Raw genomic sequence first — 13,143 nt, 5'->3', positions numbered from 1 at the left:
CAGAATTTATGGGATACAGCAAAAGCGGTTCTAAGAGGGAAGTTTATAGCAATAAAGGCCTATCTCAACAAACAAGAAAAATCTCAAATAAACAATCTAACAATGCACCTAAAGGAACTGGAAAAAGAAGAACAAACAAAGCCCCAAATCAGTAAAAGAAGGGAAATAATAAAAACCAGAGCAGAAATAAATGAAATAGAGACCAAAAAAACAATAGAAAAAATTAGTAAAACCAAGAGCTGGTTCTTTGAAAAAATAAACAAAATTGACAATCCTTTAGCTAGACTCACCAAGAAAAAAAGAGAGAAGGCACAAATAAGTAAAATCAGAAATGAAAGAGGAGAAATTACAACAGAGAGCTCAGAAATACAAAGGTTATAAGAGAATACTATGAAAAGCTATATGCCAAGCAATTTGACAATCTGGAAGAAATGGCTACATTTTTAGAATCACACAACCTTCCAAAACTGGATCAAGAAGAAGTAGAGAATTTGAATAGACCAATCACCAGTAAGGAGATTGAAACAGTAATCACAAACCTCCCCAAAAATAAAAGTCTAGGACCAGATGGCTTCCCTGGTGAATTCTACCAAACATTCAAAGAAGACTTAATACCTATCCTTCTCAAACTCTTCCAAAAAATTGAGGAGGTGGGGAAGCTCCCTAACTCATTCTATGAAGCTGACATTACCCTGATACCAAAATCAGACAAGGACAACACAAAAAAATGAAAATTACAGGCCAATATCACTGATGAACATGGATGCAAAAATCCTCAACAAAATACTAGCAAATGGCGTACAACAATACGTTAAAAAGGTTATACACTGTGATCAAGTGGAATTTATTCCAGGTATGCAGGGATGGTTCAACATTCGCAAATCAATCAACATAATGCACCACATTAATAAAATGAAGAACAAAAATCACACCATCATCACAATAGGTGCAGAGACAGCATTTGAGAAGATACAGCATCCATTTATGATAAAAACTCTGAATAAAATGGGTATAGAAGGAAAGTACCTCAACATAATAAAGGCCATATATCACAAAACCACAGCTAATATCATCCTCAATGGTGAAAAAATGAAAGCTATCTCTCTAAGAACAGGAACCAGTCAAGGATGCCCACTGTACCACTGCTATTTAATATAGTACTGGAAGTTCTAGCCAGAGCAATGAGGCAAGAAAAAGAAATGAAAGGGATCCAAATTGGAAAGGAAGAAGTGAAACTGTCACTATTTGCAGATGACATGATTTTGTATATAGAAAATCCTAAAGAATCCACCAAAAAACTTTTAGAAGTAATATACAAATACGGTAAATTTGCAGGATAGACAATCAACATACAAAAATCAGTGACATTTCTATACACTAACAACGAAGTAGCAGAAAGAGAAATTAAGAATACAATCCCATTTATGATTGCAACAAAAGGAATAAAATACCCAGGAATAAACTTAACCAAAGGGGTGAAAGATCTGTACATGGAAAACTGTAAAACATCTCTGAAAGAAATTAAAGTCACAAAGAAAGGGAAAGATATTCTGTGCTCTTGGATTGGAAGAAATAACATAGTTAAGATGTCCATACTTCCTAAAGCAATCTATAGATTCAATGCAATCCCTACCAAAGTTCCAACAACATTTATCACAGAAATAGAACAAAGAATCCAAAAATTAATATGGAACAACAAAAGACCCCAAATAGCTAAAGGAATCCTGAGAAAAAAGAACAAAGCTGGAGGTGTCACACTACCTGATTCCAAAATATTCTACAAAGCTATACTAACCAAAACAGCATGGTACTGGCACAAAAACAGACACACAGATTAATGGAATAGAATCGAAAGCCCAGAAAAAAACTCACACATCTTTGGACAGCTAATCTTCAGCAAAGGAGCTGAGAACACACAATGGAGAAAAGAAACTCTCTTCAACAAATGGTGTTGCGAAAACTGGAGAGCCACATGCAAAATACTGAAAGTAGACCATTACCTTACTCCATACACAAAAATTAACTCCAAATGTATTAAAGACTTGAATAAGACATGAAACTATGAAAATTCTAGAAGAAAACATAGGCAGTATGCTCTTCGACATCTGTCTTAGCAACAAATTTTCAAACACCATGTCTGACCAGGCAAGAGAAACGATAGAAAAAATAAACAAATGGGACTACATCAAACTCAAAACCTTCTGCACAACAAAGGAAACCATCAATAAAATGAAAAGACAACCTAACAATTGGGAGAAGGTATCTGCAAACCATACATCTGATAAGGGGTTAATCTCCAAAATACATAAAGAACTCTTGTATCTCAACAACAAAAAAACTAACAATCCAATTAAAAAATGGGCAAAAGACCTGAACAGACATTTCTCCAAAGAAGATATACAGATGGCCAACAGACACATGAAAAGATGGTCAACATCATTAACTATCAGGGAAATGCACATCAAAATTACAATGAGATATCACCTCACACCCATCAGAATGGCTATAATTAACAAGACAAGAAACAACAAGTTTTGGACAGGATGTGGAGAGAAGGGAACTCTCATACACTGCTGGTGGGAGTCCAAACTGATGCAACCACTATGGAAAACAGTAGGGAGATTCCTCAAAAAATTAAGGATAGAATTACCATACGATCCAGCTATTCCACTGTTGGGTATTTATCCAAAGAACTTGAAAACGCCAATGTGTAAAGATACATGTGTGTTCATTGCAGCGTTATTCTCAATAACCAAGACTTGGAAGCAACCTAAGTGCCCATCAAGGGACGAATGGTTAAAGAAAATGTATATATACACAATGGAATACTATTCAGCCATAAGAAACAATGAAATCCAGCCATTTGTGACAACATGGATGGACATTGAGGGTATTATGCAAAGTGAAGTAAGTCAGAGGGAGAAAGTCAAATACCGTATGGTCTCACTCATTAAGTAGTAGATAATAACAACAACAAACAAACACATAGAGACAGAGATTGGATTGGTAGTTACCAGACAGGAATGTGGGAGGGAGGAGGGCGAAAGGACGAAAGGGATAATTAGGCACGTGTGTGGTGATGGATTGTAATTAATATTCGGGTGGTGAATATGAGAACATAATGTAATCCATGCACAAATAGAAGTATAATGATATACACCTGAAATTTATACAATGTTGTAAACCAATGTTTCTGCAATAATCAAGACATTTAAAAAAAAAACTAAGGGGAATCTATTAACTTTAATATTAACAATGTAACTATGAATTTTCCTAAATTAAAACACACTTGTTTTTCATAATGAATATTGAGCAGGAATAAAATTTACTTTAGGTATTCACATTAGTCAGTCTTCTATTTATTTTTGTCATAAAAATTTCTTTTCTTTAAAGTTGAAATCTTTTGTACCCTCCTTCCTCTTCCCATTAATCCTGGTCCTGATCCCATCAAGTTATTTTTTTTACCAGAGATAAACTCTATCACCATTTGTCATTCATATGTAAGTTGTAATGGGTTAACTACATACTTATGTAATTGCTAATAAAACACTATAATTTTGCAGATATTTAATCTACATGATATACTGAATGTCTTATTCTGTGAAGTTTCTTTTACCCAGATGTATGATTTCGGTCTTGTCCATGTTAATTCATTTAGTTAGGCATTGTTCCCTGATTTTGCTGGGGATGTAAACTTATTGGACATTTAAAAATCATTTCCCAATGTGGTTGTAACTTTTATACTCCCACAGCGTATTAGGAGTATTTCCTTTACTCCATCTCCTCATCATCACTTGGTAGTTCCAGACTTTTCCATTTTTGTCAGTGTTAGGAGTATGAAAGAATGTTTTATGTCATTTTACATTCACATTTTCCAGACCTTTATTAAAACAAAGTGCATGAGTCCCCAGCACCAGTCAGATTGGTGGGGTGGGGTCCTGGGTTCTTGGTCCACAGACACAAGAGAATTTGAGAGTGGGCACACAGAGCAAGTTTTGACAGAAGAGGATTTATTAGCAAAGTGAAGGTACACCCTCAAAGGGAGGGGCAGGCAGGCTGGAGGTGAGCAATTGCACCAAAGTTGTGGTGGTCAGTGGCTTTGGAATGTGGGGTTCCAGGGACAGGTGAGGGTCTTGGAATGTGGACCAATTGGGGCATTGTCTCCACCACCATGGTGGGAGGGGGAGATTTTTTCCTTACATAGGCATCTCCAGAACTGTCATGGGGTGATCCCCCACAAGGGGAGGGTCAAAACCACAATGAAAATGAGGGTATAATGGGGCTTGGGGCTACTCTGGGTCAGGGCAGAGGAGAGTATTGCATGTCGGAAGAGCCGCTGCCAGGTAATTAGGACGCTGCACTTAGTGAAGTGACCTTGTTCCCAGCTCATATATAGCTTCCTGCTTATCTCAAACATTGGCCTAAAGAAGCTTCTTCCTTTATGAATTGTCTGTGTGCATTCTTTGTCCATAGTTCTATACAATTTTATTGTATTATTTGTTAATTCAACAGATGCGTAATTATATCTATTTTCTCCAGCCTATGGCTATGTCTTTTACTATATTTGTAATTATTTTTTTCATTCAGACCTTTAAAATTTTAAAGCATAAAATTTATCTATCTTTGTGATTTTAAGTTGTGTTTAAAATCTCTTCAACGCTGAATCATACACACACACACACACACACACACACACACACACACACACAGGATCAGTCCTCGTTTGCATGGTTTGGTGTGAAAGGATAGTGAATCAGTGACCAGGATTTGATTTTGACATTTCAAGGAAGGAATCATTTGAACAGCAGTGGGAAGAATCTTTCAAACTGGAGAAAATAAATGCAGAGAAGTTGTGGTAGGAATATATGGTGGTAAGAAATGTTCTGCATAAGAACTTTTAAGCTGTTATTTAAATTTAATAATCTCAAATTAGGGAAATATCCTTAGGTTGGTCTCTAATTCTAAGGAGAATGTCTCATTGGAATTAAACAATGATACCCCTTGAGGAAGAGAATGAATTTTCACAAAGTAATAATTAAAAAGTAAAAAATAAAAATGAAGGAAGAGCAAACCCTACAACTTAAAATTGTCTTTGAGGGACATATCTTTGCAATGAACATGAGGTCCGCTGGATGCAGCGCTAAAACATGCACATAGGGGAGACTCTCTTCTGTGCCTTGGTTCTTGTCTGGGGCACTGAGGGGTGTGGGATCTGCTAGGGCATCAGAGAGGGATAGGGATCAAAGGAAAAGAGAACTAGAAATTAACAAGTCTTAAGGAACCCCATAAAAACAGGCCAGGTCTTAGTTGTGGGAAGAGCCCAATCCGCCTGCCAGGTATGCCTTATTCTCTGAATAGTGCTTTTCTTTTGTTATTCTTGAGTTTGTGTGATCTTCATAAGTGCTAATGCCTAGACTTTGTTTTCTGTGAGAAATTAAAGATGGGTTTAATGCCCATGATCTGGATTAAATAAGAAAATAAGAAGAAATGCACCTTGACAAATCAGCATGGTAATGATGCCAAGAATTTGAACGCATTCTCTGTGGTCCTCAAACCACAACTAATGATTGGATTGGTGCCAATACATAGGTCTAAGGACGGAGGCAGAGTGCTTTGAATTGGAGTCAGATACCAATGACTCCATGGAAAGTGGTCTGAGATTATGTGAACCATGGTTTTGCTATTGATTAGATGGTATTTGATCAACGTAGTCAGATATGTTATTTATAGTTGCAATTATTGGAGCCTATATATTAGAGTTATATGTAGATGAAAGAAAACAATATACAATATTCTAAAGTAAAGATTAAATACATGTATGCCTTGTGTGTGTATTTGTGTTATATCAATCTATATAGCTTCTACATTCATATATATGTATATATATGTGTGTATACATATTTCAATAAGAACATATTAAGAAGAAAAAGGATGATACTGTTTTTTCCTGCATAGAAATATAGCCTACATAAAGAGGTGACTATAATCTTTATTTTGAAGAATCCAGGAAAACAGAAATACATTAATAAAGTAAAACATTTTCATCATATCTTCTTGATATTGAGGCACAGAACGGCACTCTCAATTTTTTAAATTTAATTTTTACTGTGAACATATACTTTATTGAGAAACCATTTTTTCCTAAGCATTTTTTGCGTTGCCTCTTTTACATCTTTGTTTCTCAAACTATAGATAATAGGATTCAACATGGGAATCATAATGGTGTAAAATATTGACGTTATCATGTCATGATCCAAAGCGTAGCTGGAACTTGGTCTCACATACGTGAAAAGAACTGTACCATGAAAAATTGACACTCCGGTTAGGTGAGAGCCACAGGTAGAAAAGACTTTTCGTCTCCCTTCAGCAGAATGCATCCTCAGAATTGCCAACAGAATGAAACCATAAGAGATCAGGACAATCAGGATAGTGACTATCTCAATAGAGCCCACCAAATAAAAGAGTAGAAGCTGGTTTGTGTGAGTGTCAGAACAAGAAATGGCTAGGAGAGGAGGGATGTCACAAAAGACATGTCTGATTTCATTGGATGCACAGAAGGATAGGCTAAAAGTAGCCACTGTGTGTAAAGTAGCATGCAAGATGCCACCAACATAGGAAGCAATGATGAGTGGCACATAGAGCCTAGGTGACATGTTGACTGAATATAGCAGAGGGTTGTAGATTGCTACATAGCGATCATATGCCATTGCAGCCAAGAGAAAGCATTCTGTGGTCCCAAAAGTAACAAAGAGAAACATCTGTGTTGCACATCCAAGATATGAAATGATTTTATTCTTTGACACAAAATCTACTAACATATTGGGGGTAATTACTGAAGAATAGCAGGCATCCACAGATGATAACACACTCAGAAAATAGTACATGGGGTTGTGGAGCCGGGAATCCCCAGCGACCAATACAACCAGTCCCAAATTTCCCATCAGAGTAAACAGGTAGATTGCTAGAAACAAGAAGAATAAGATGATCTGCAGCTCAAGATTGTCTGTGAAGCCCTTCAGCACAAATATAGCAACTTCAGTGACATTCTTCATGTTGACACCTCATGAGACAATGTTGAAAATATTCATAAAGTTATAATTCATTTACTACAAAGAGAATAAACAATAGTGTGACTGAATATTGTGACTCAAAGGAAGGTGAGCTATGTGCTCATATTTACATTTTGGCAATGTATAATTTCTCAGTTGTGGATCAGGAAACAGTGACAAGACAGTGGTTCAAATGTTCATGCTGCTCACTGCAGAATCAAACGGAAAACATGGGTGTTCACTCACTGGTTGAATTCACATAATTTTTGAAACCGTCAGATCAACTGGTTAATTTATCACTATATTCTACTAGCTGTTTTCATATTAAAACACATTAAAATACCAAGTGATTGGCTAAAGAATAATTTCCTTCTGACATCCAAACAAATGAGAGAGACATCATTGTACAGAGCATTGGAATAAAATATCAGCCTTCTAGACCCTTCAGTAATTGCATAAAATGATTTGTGATAATATCTACTCACCTGTAGAATGAGAACATTTATTTTATTTCACAATACTGGAGTAAATATTGGAAGACAAAATGTGTTAATAAAATTGAATCTTTACAATTATGTTAAATATAGAATGTACTTAACTAGGTTGATTGCACAGGATAGCAATCTCCTGGGTTGTAACATTTTATGAGCTAATGTCTAAACATATTCTAACTCTATTAGATCTTCTTGGGTGTATCTGAAAGAACTAATCAAGATTTTTTCAGGATGATAGGCCATGATTGAATTAAGTGATTATATGACAACTTATATTTCATTAAAATTTATTTCTCAAATACTAAGAATTACATTGTATATTTTTGAATAATTGGTCATATTTATCACTTTTGGATATCTAAATTCTATATGTTTTTCAACTCCCTCAAAAACTGTGGTGAAAAACTGTGGTAAAAAAGAGAGACTACAATGTTAAGTACTTCTGCTAAATTTCTCTTGAAACAGACATTTCTACTAGAAGCCAAATAAAATTTATACTGGGTATAACTAAGTCAATAGTAGAATATATTGAAAGGACTCTGAAAAAATATATGATTTTTTTCAAGGTATTATACTTATTTAGGTATTGTTTACTGTGGATCCAGTTAAATAACAACTAGATAATCAGTATTTGAGTCACAACTAAAGTTGGTAATAAAAAACAGTAATTAAAATGTAACAACAAATATAAACAATGCTTACACCAACACATGAAATTTAGTATTTAACAGCATAAAAATAGAAATAAATGAAAGAAGAAAGGGCAAAAATCTCTCCAGGATAATCTCATTGCTACACACATTAAGAATCAAACCTATACTTGAATCCAAAGTTTCACTTATTAGCCTGTAAGATAGCACAAAGTCAAGGATAGATTTTATTCAAGTTATTATTATTTTAATTTTTTAAGTAACCACCTACAGGTAAATCGAGTCAGTCTTGAGGGCACATAATGTGCTGCAAATAATACTGTGCACACTATTCAAATTCATAATACAAGTCAGGCTCCAGCTTCAATACACTGACGTGGATCCGATCAGTAGGAGAAAGAGCCATTTGGGTTAGAAATAGTGATGGAAGGAGAAGACAGCACAGACCAACAATCTTCTGGGAAAGACAAAGTCAGGATTCCCTAGAAGAACTGTCGATATCAGGAGAAAATATTTTCATAGAATTATTGGAAAGAAAAAAGGCAGAGAACACAAGAAATACTCATATAAGACATCAGAGAAGGAATAATTTAGGTTGAATCTTGCATACTGGAAATAATTTACCACAAAACAAATTAGGGCCCTCAAACCACTTACCCTAGTTTACTGAGTATTTTTGAAGGACTCTAACACTATAAGAGGCTTTTAAATATAAAATTTAATTTAAAATGTGTTAATAATTTGATTGGAAAACCCCCAAGTATGTTTTTTGTTCTTGTTTTAAAGAGTCATGGGAAGGGTGACATGAATAGTAACTGAACAGAGGTTGAGATAAGTGTTTATAAAAGTGTAAAAGAGTTTATGTACATGAGGTAAAAGGAGAATCAAAAGAAATAAAATACAAACTTTGATGAATATGACAAAATTTATCTTTTTAAAATGTGACCAGGAGTCACAAGAAAAAGATCAGCCCCAATACAATTCTTGATATCAGTTCAACGATATATCTTGTTCAAGACAAATAACATAAGATTTAGAATCTGAAAGTTTGTGTTCATCAGCCCAGTTCATGATTAAAATCCATGTGTGATGTTAGATTTTCTCTCCAAGTTTACTCCTCTTTAAATAGTAGTATATTTGAAAGACCAAGCAGAAAAAATAATATACAGCCAGGTAGACTAATTAAATGTATAAAGCAATAAACATACAAAACAATTTCCTTTAAATATGTCAATTTTCCGTTGCAAATTTAAAATGAGCATATAATTGAACTTTTGTCATCAGAGGTACTTTTTTTTTTTTTTTTTGGTGAGGAAGATTGGTCCTGAGCTAACTTCTGTGCAAATCTTCCTCTACTTTTGTATGTGGGATGCCACCACAGTATGGCTTGATGAGCCGTGTGTAGGTCCACAACTAGGATCTGAACCCATGAACCCCAGGTGACCAAAGTGGAGCACACAAACTTAACTACTATGCCACTGGGCCAGCCCCTGATGTACTTATTTTTAAAACATTAGCAAATATTGAATCACAAAACTAATATTATAACTAATCATTGAAAAATATATGTGACCAGAGCCTTGAGCCAGATATTTCATTCTTTAGCTACATGTAATATATTTGTTTTGTGATTATTAATACACCTTGAAACCAATTAATTAAATAAAGATTAAATTCAATGAATCACACTTTGATTATGATTCTTTTCCTCTACTCATTCTTTCTGTCTCTGGACTATTGTTTAGAGAATAAAGAAGTTTTGTGAATTGTGTGATCTGTTAATACGAAAAATACACACAGATCACCACTATTCCATCTGCTACATTACAGTGAGCTTAAGTTTACTTGGGTAAATAAGAGAGTGAGAGACTACAATGTTAAGTACTTCTGCTAAATTTCTCTTGAAACAGGCATTTCTATTAGAAGCCAAATAAAATTTATACTGGGTATAACTAAGTCAATATTAGAATATATTGAAAGGACTCAGAGTTATAAAGAGAAAATGACTGTTATTCTTGAAGTATTTAATAGTATAGCATAAACTTTTTAAATTAATATAAAGCCACTTCTAAAAATACGATTTTAATAGAAGGAAGAAAATTCCAAATATCTTTGGCTCAATATTCAAACACTGTTAGCGAAGGAGGAGAAAAATAATAACAGGAACGTATTGAGCACATGCAATACGAATAGACATTTATGAACATTACTTTATTTCACCTTTATAGCAACTCTCACAGCTAATAAGCACCAGAGCCAAGATTCAATCCCAGGTCTCCCTCACAGGGCATGCACTTTCACCGTTTTACACTGCCTCTTATAATACCATGAATTCATTCTGTAACTGACTTCCCCACTTGTCACCCCAGTAAAATAAAACATGCTTCTTGATATAGATTTTGATACTTTTTCAACATTGAGACTAGAGAAACATTATGAAATAGTAATAATATGAAGTGGCTTCTACATTGCAAAATGAGCAAAAGAAAAGGATAATTATAGCAATTATCATTACAGCAAAATATAAGCCCCCAAATAGTTGAATAGTCAAATGTTTCTTGCCCTCTACTGATAAATTTTTCTTATTTTTCTTGCTTTAATCTGATCTGTCTTCTTCCATCAGGAAAACAAAAGCACACACTCAATTTGGAGCACTCTCACTTAACTCTACAAACATAAAGTCTATAGTTTCTGTTTTCTCTGTTATATTTATTCACCTGCAGTAAGCATCAACTAAAGGGTTTAGTACTGGGCATGTCAGAACATATTTGACCTTGATATTTTAGATTTTATCTCCTAAAGTATTCTGCCAAGCATCTGAAATTTTCTCTTACCTGTGAAACAACAAAAGCAGGTTTAGATAAACTATGAATATGATTAATTTAAATTGTTTATATCTACTTACTCAACTGTTGATGAAACCCACAGGAGATGCCCCAAGGGGAATATGCCCCAATTGTCTTCTGGTTCAAAATAGCAACATGATAATTTACTCAATAATAAAAAAGAAAATGGTTCTAGAATAATTCACTACATGTTGATACTTATGGAAAAAATAAAGCCTTTATATTTATTCAATTTATTCGTATTTTATGTGCTCTGATTTATAATGATGCTTGAGATTTGCATTTTCCTAATGATTCGTGATATTAAGTGTTTTCTCTTTTTTTATTGTGAAATTTTTGTTGTACATTATTGTTTATCAGTCACCATATAAGTGCATCCCTCCACCACTTGTGCCCACCCCCCAACCCCCTACCACCTGGTAACCACCAAACAGTTCTATCTGTGCATTTGTTGGTTTATCTTCCACATATGAGTGAAATAATGCCCTGTTTGTCTTGCTCTTTCTGGCTTATTTCACTTAACATAATACTCTCCAGGTCCATCCATGTTGTTGGAAATGGGGCGATTTTGTCTTTCTTTATGGCTGAGTAGTATTCCATGATATATATATACCACATCTTCTTTATCCATTTGTCAGTCGAAGGACACTTGGGTTGCTTCCATGTCTTGGCTGTAGTGAATAATGTTGTGATGGACATAGGGGTGCATAGGCCTCTTTGGATTGTTGATTTGAGGTTCGTTGGGTAGATACCCAATAGTGGGATAGCTGGATCATAAGGTATTTCTATTTTTAATTTTTTGAGGCATCTCCATACTGTTTTCCGTAGAGGCTGCACCAGTTTACATCCCCACCAGCAGTGGATTAGGGTTCCTGTTTCTCGACAGCCTCTCCAGCATTTGTTGCTTTTCGTCTTGGTGATTATAACCATTCTAATGGGTGTAAGGTGATATCTTAGTGTGGTTTTGATTTGCATTTCTGTGATGACTAGTGATGTTGAGCATCTTTTCATGTGCCTATTGGCCAACTGTATATCTCCTTTGAAGAAGTATCCGTTCATTTCTTCTAGCCATTTTTTGATTGGGTTGTATGTTTTTTTGTTATTCAGTTGTGTGTGTTCTTTATATACTATAGAGAGTAATCCCTTGTCAGATATACAGTTTGCACATATTTTTTCCCAGCTGGTGGGTTCCCTATTCATTTTGATCCTGGTTTCATTTGCCTTGTAGAAGATCTGTAAACTGTTGAAGTCCCACTTGTTTATTTTTTCTTTTGTTTCCCTTGTCTGAGTAAACATGGAATTCAAGAAGATCCCTTTATGGCTGATGGCAGGTAATGTACTACCTATATTTTCCTCCAGGAGTTTTATAGTTTCAGGTCTCACCTTCAGGTCTTTGATCCGTTTTGAGTTAATTTTTGTGTATGGTGAAAGAAGATGGTCTACTTTCATTCTTTTGAAAGTGGCTTTCCAGTTTTCCCAGCACCATTTATTGAAGAGACTTTCCTTTCTCCACTGTATGTCCTTAGCTCCTTTGTCAAAGATTAGCTGCCCGTAGATATGAGGTTTTATTTCTGGAATTTCATTTCTGTTCCATTGATCTGTGAGTCTTTTTTTGTACCAGTACCATGCTGTTTTAATTACTATCGCTTTGTAGTATGTTTTGAAGTCAGGGATTGTGATGCATTCAGCCTTGTTCTTCTTTTTCAGGACTGCTTTAGCTATACGGGGTCTTTTGTTGCCCCATATAAATGTTAGTATTCTTTGTTCTATTTCTGTGAAGAATGTCCTTGGGATTCTGATTGGGATGGCATTGAATCTGTAGATTGGTTTAGGTAGTATGGGCATTTTTTTTAAATTTTTTGTTTATTGCAGTAACATTGGTTTATAACATTGTATAAATTTCAGGTGTACATCCTTACAAATCTATTACTGCATAGATTACATCATGTTCACCACCCAAATACTAATTACAACCCATCACCACACACTTGTGCCAAATTATCCCTTTCCCCCTCCTCCCTCCCCGCTTCTCTCTGGTAACCACCAATCCAATCTCTGTCTCTATGTGTTTGTTTATTGTTGTTATTATCTACTACTTAATGAG

General features: G+C 34.9%; 1 protein-coding gene across 1 annotated transcript; it reads right to left on the bottom strand.

Moving 5' to 3' along the window:
- Nucleotides 1-6,095: 6,095 nt before the first annotated feature.
- Nucleotides 6,096-7,052, bottom strand: LOC101392515 (olfactory receptor 5T2-like). The gene is made up of 2 exons (XM_087423197.1): nt 6,411-7,052; nt 6,096-6,215 (listed from the first exon to the last, which is right to left on the bottom strand). The coding sequence occupies exons 1-2, from the start codon at nt 7,050-7,052 to the stop codon at nt 6,096-6,098; spliced, it is 762 nt and encodes a 253-aa protein (XP_087279323.1).
- Between the last annotated feature and the right edge of the window lie 6,091 nt (nt 7,053-13,143).

This window comes from Ceratotherium simum, chromosome 34 (genome assembly GCF_057802395.1).
Source record: "Ceratotherium simum simum isolate JZ-2026a chromosome 34, ASM5780239v1, whole genome shotgun sequence".
NCBI lineage: Eukaryota > Metazoa > Chordata > Mammalia > Perissodactyla > Rhinocerotidae > Ceratotherium > Ceratotherium simum.
The sequence above is the reverse complement of the archived record's forward strand: the minus strand, read 5'-3'. Positions and strand labels throughout refer to the sequence as shown.

Coding starts and splice junctions, on each gene's coding strand:
- LOC101392515 (XM_087423197.1), bottom strand. CDS start 7,052: ATGAAGAATGTCACTGAAGTTGCTATATTTGTGCTGAAGGGCTTCACA. Junction 6,216..6,410: donor CTATCCTGATTGTCCTGATC/TCTTATGGTTTC, acceptor TACACCATTATG/ATTCCCATGTTGAATCCTAT.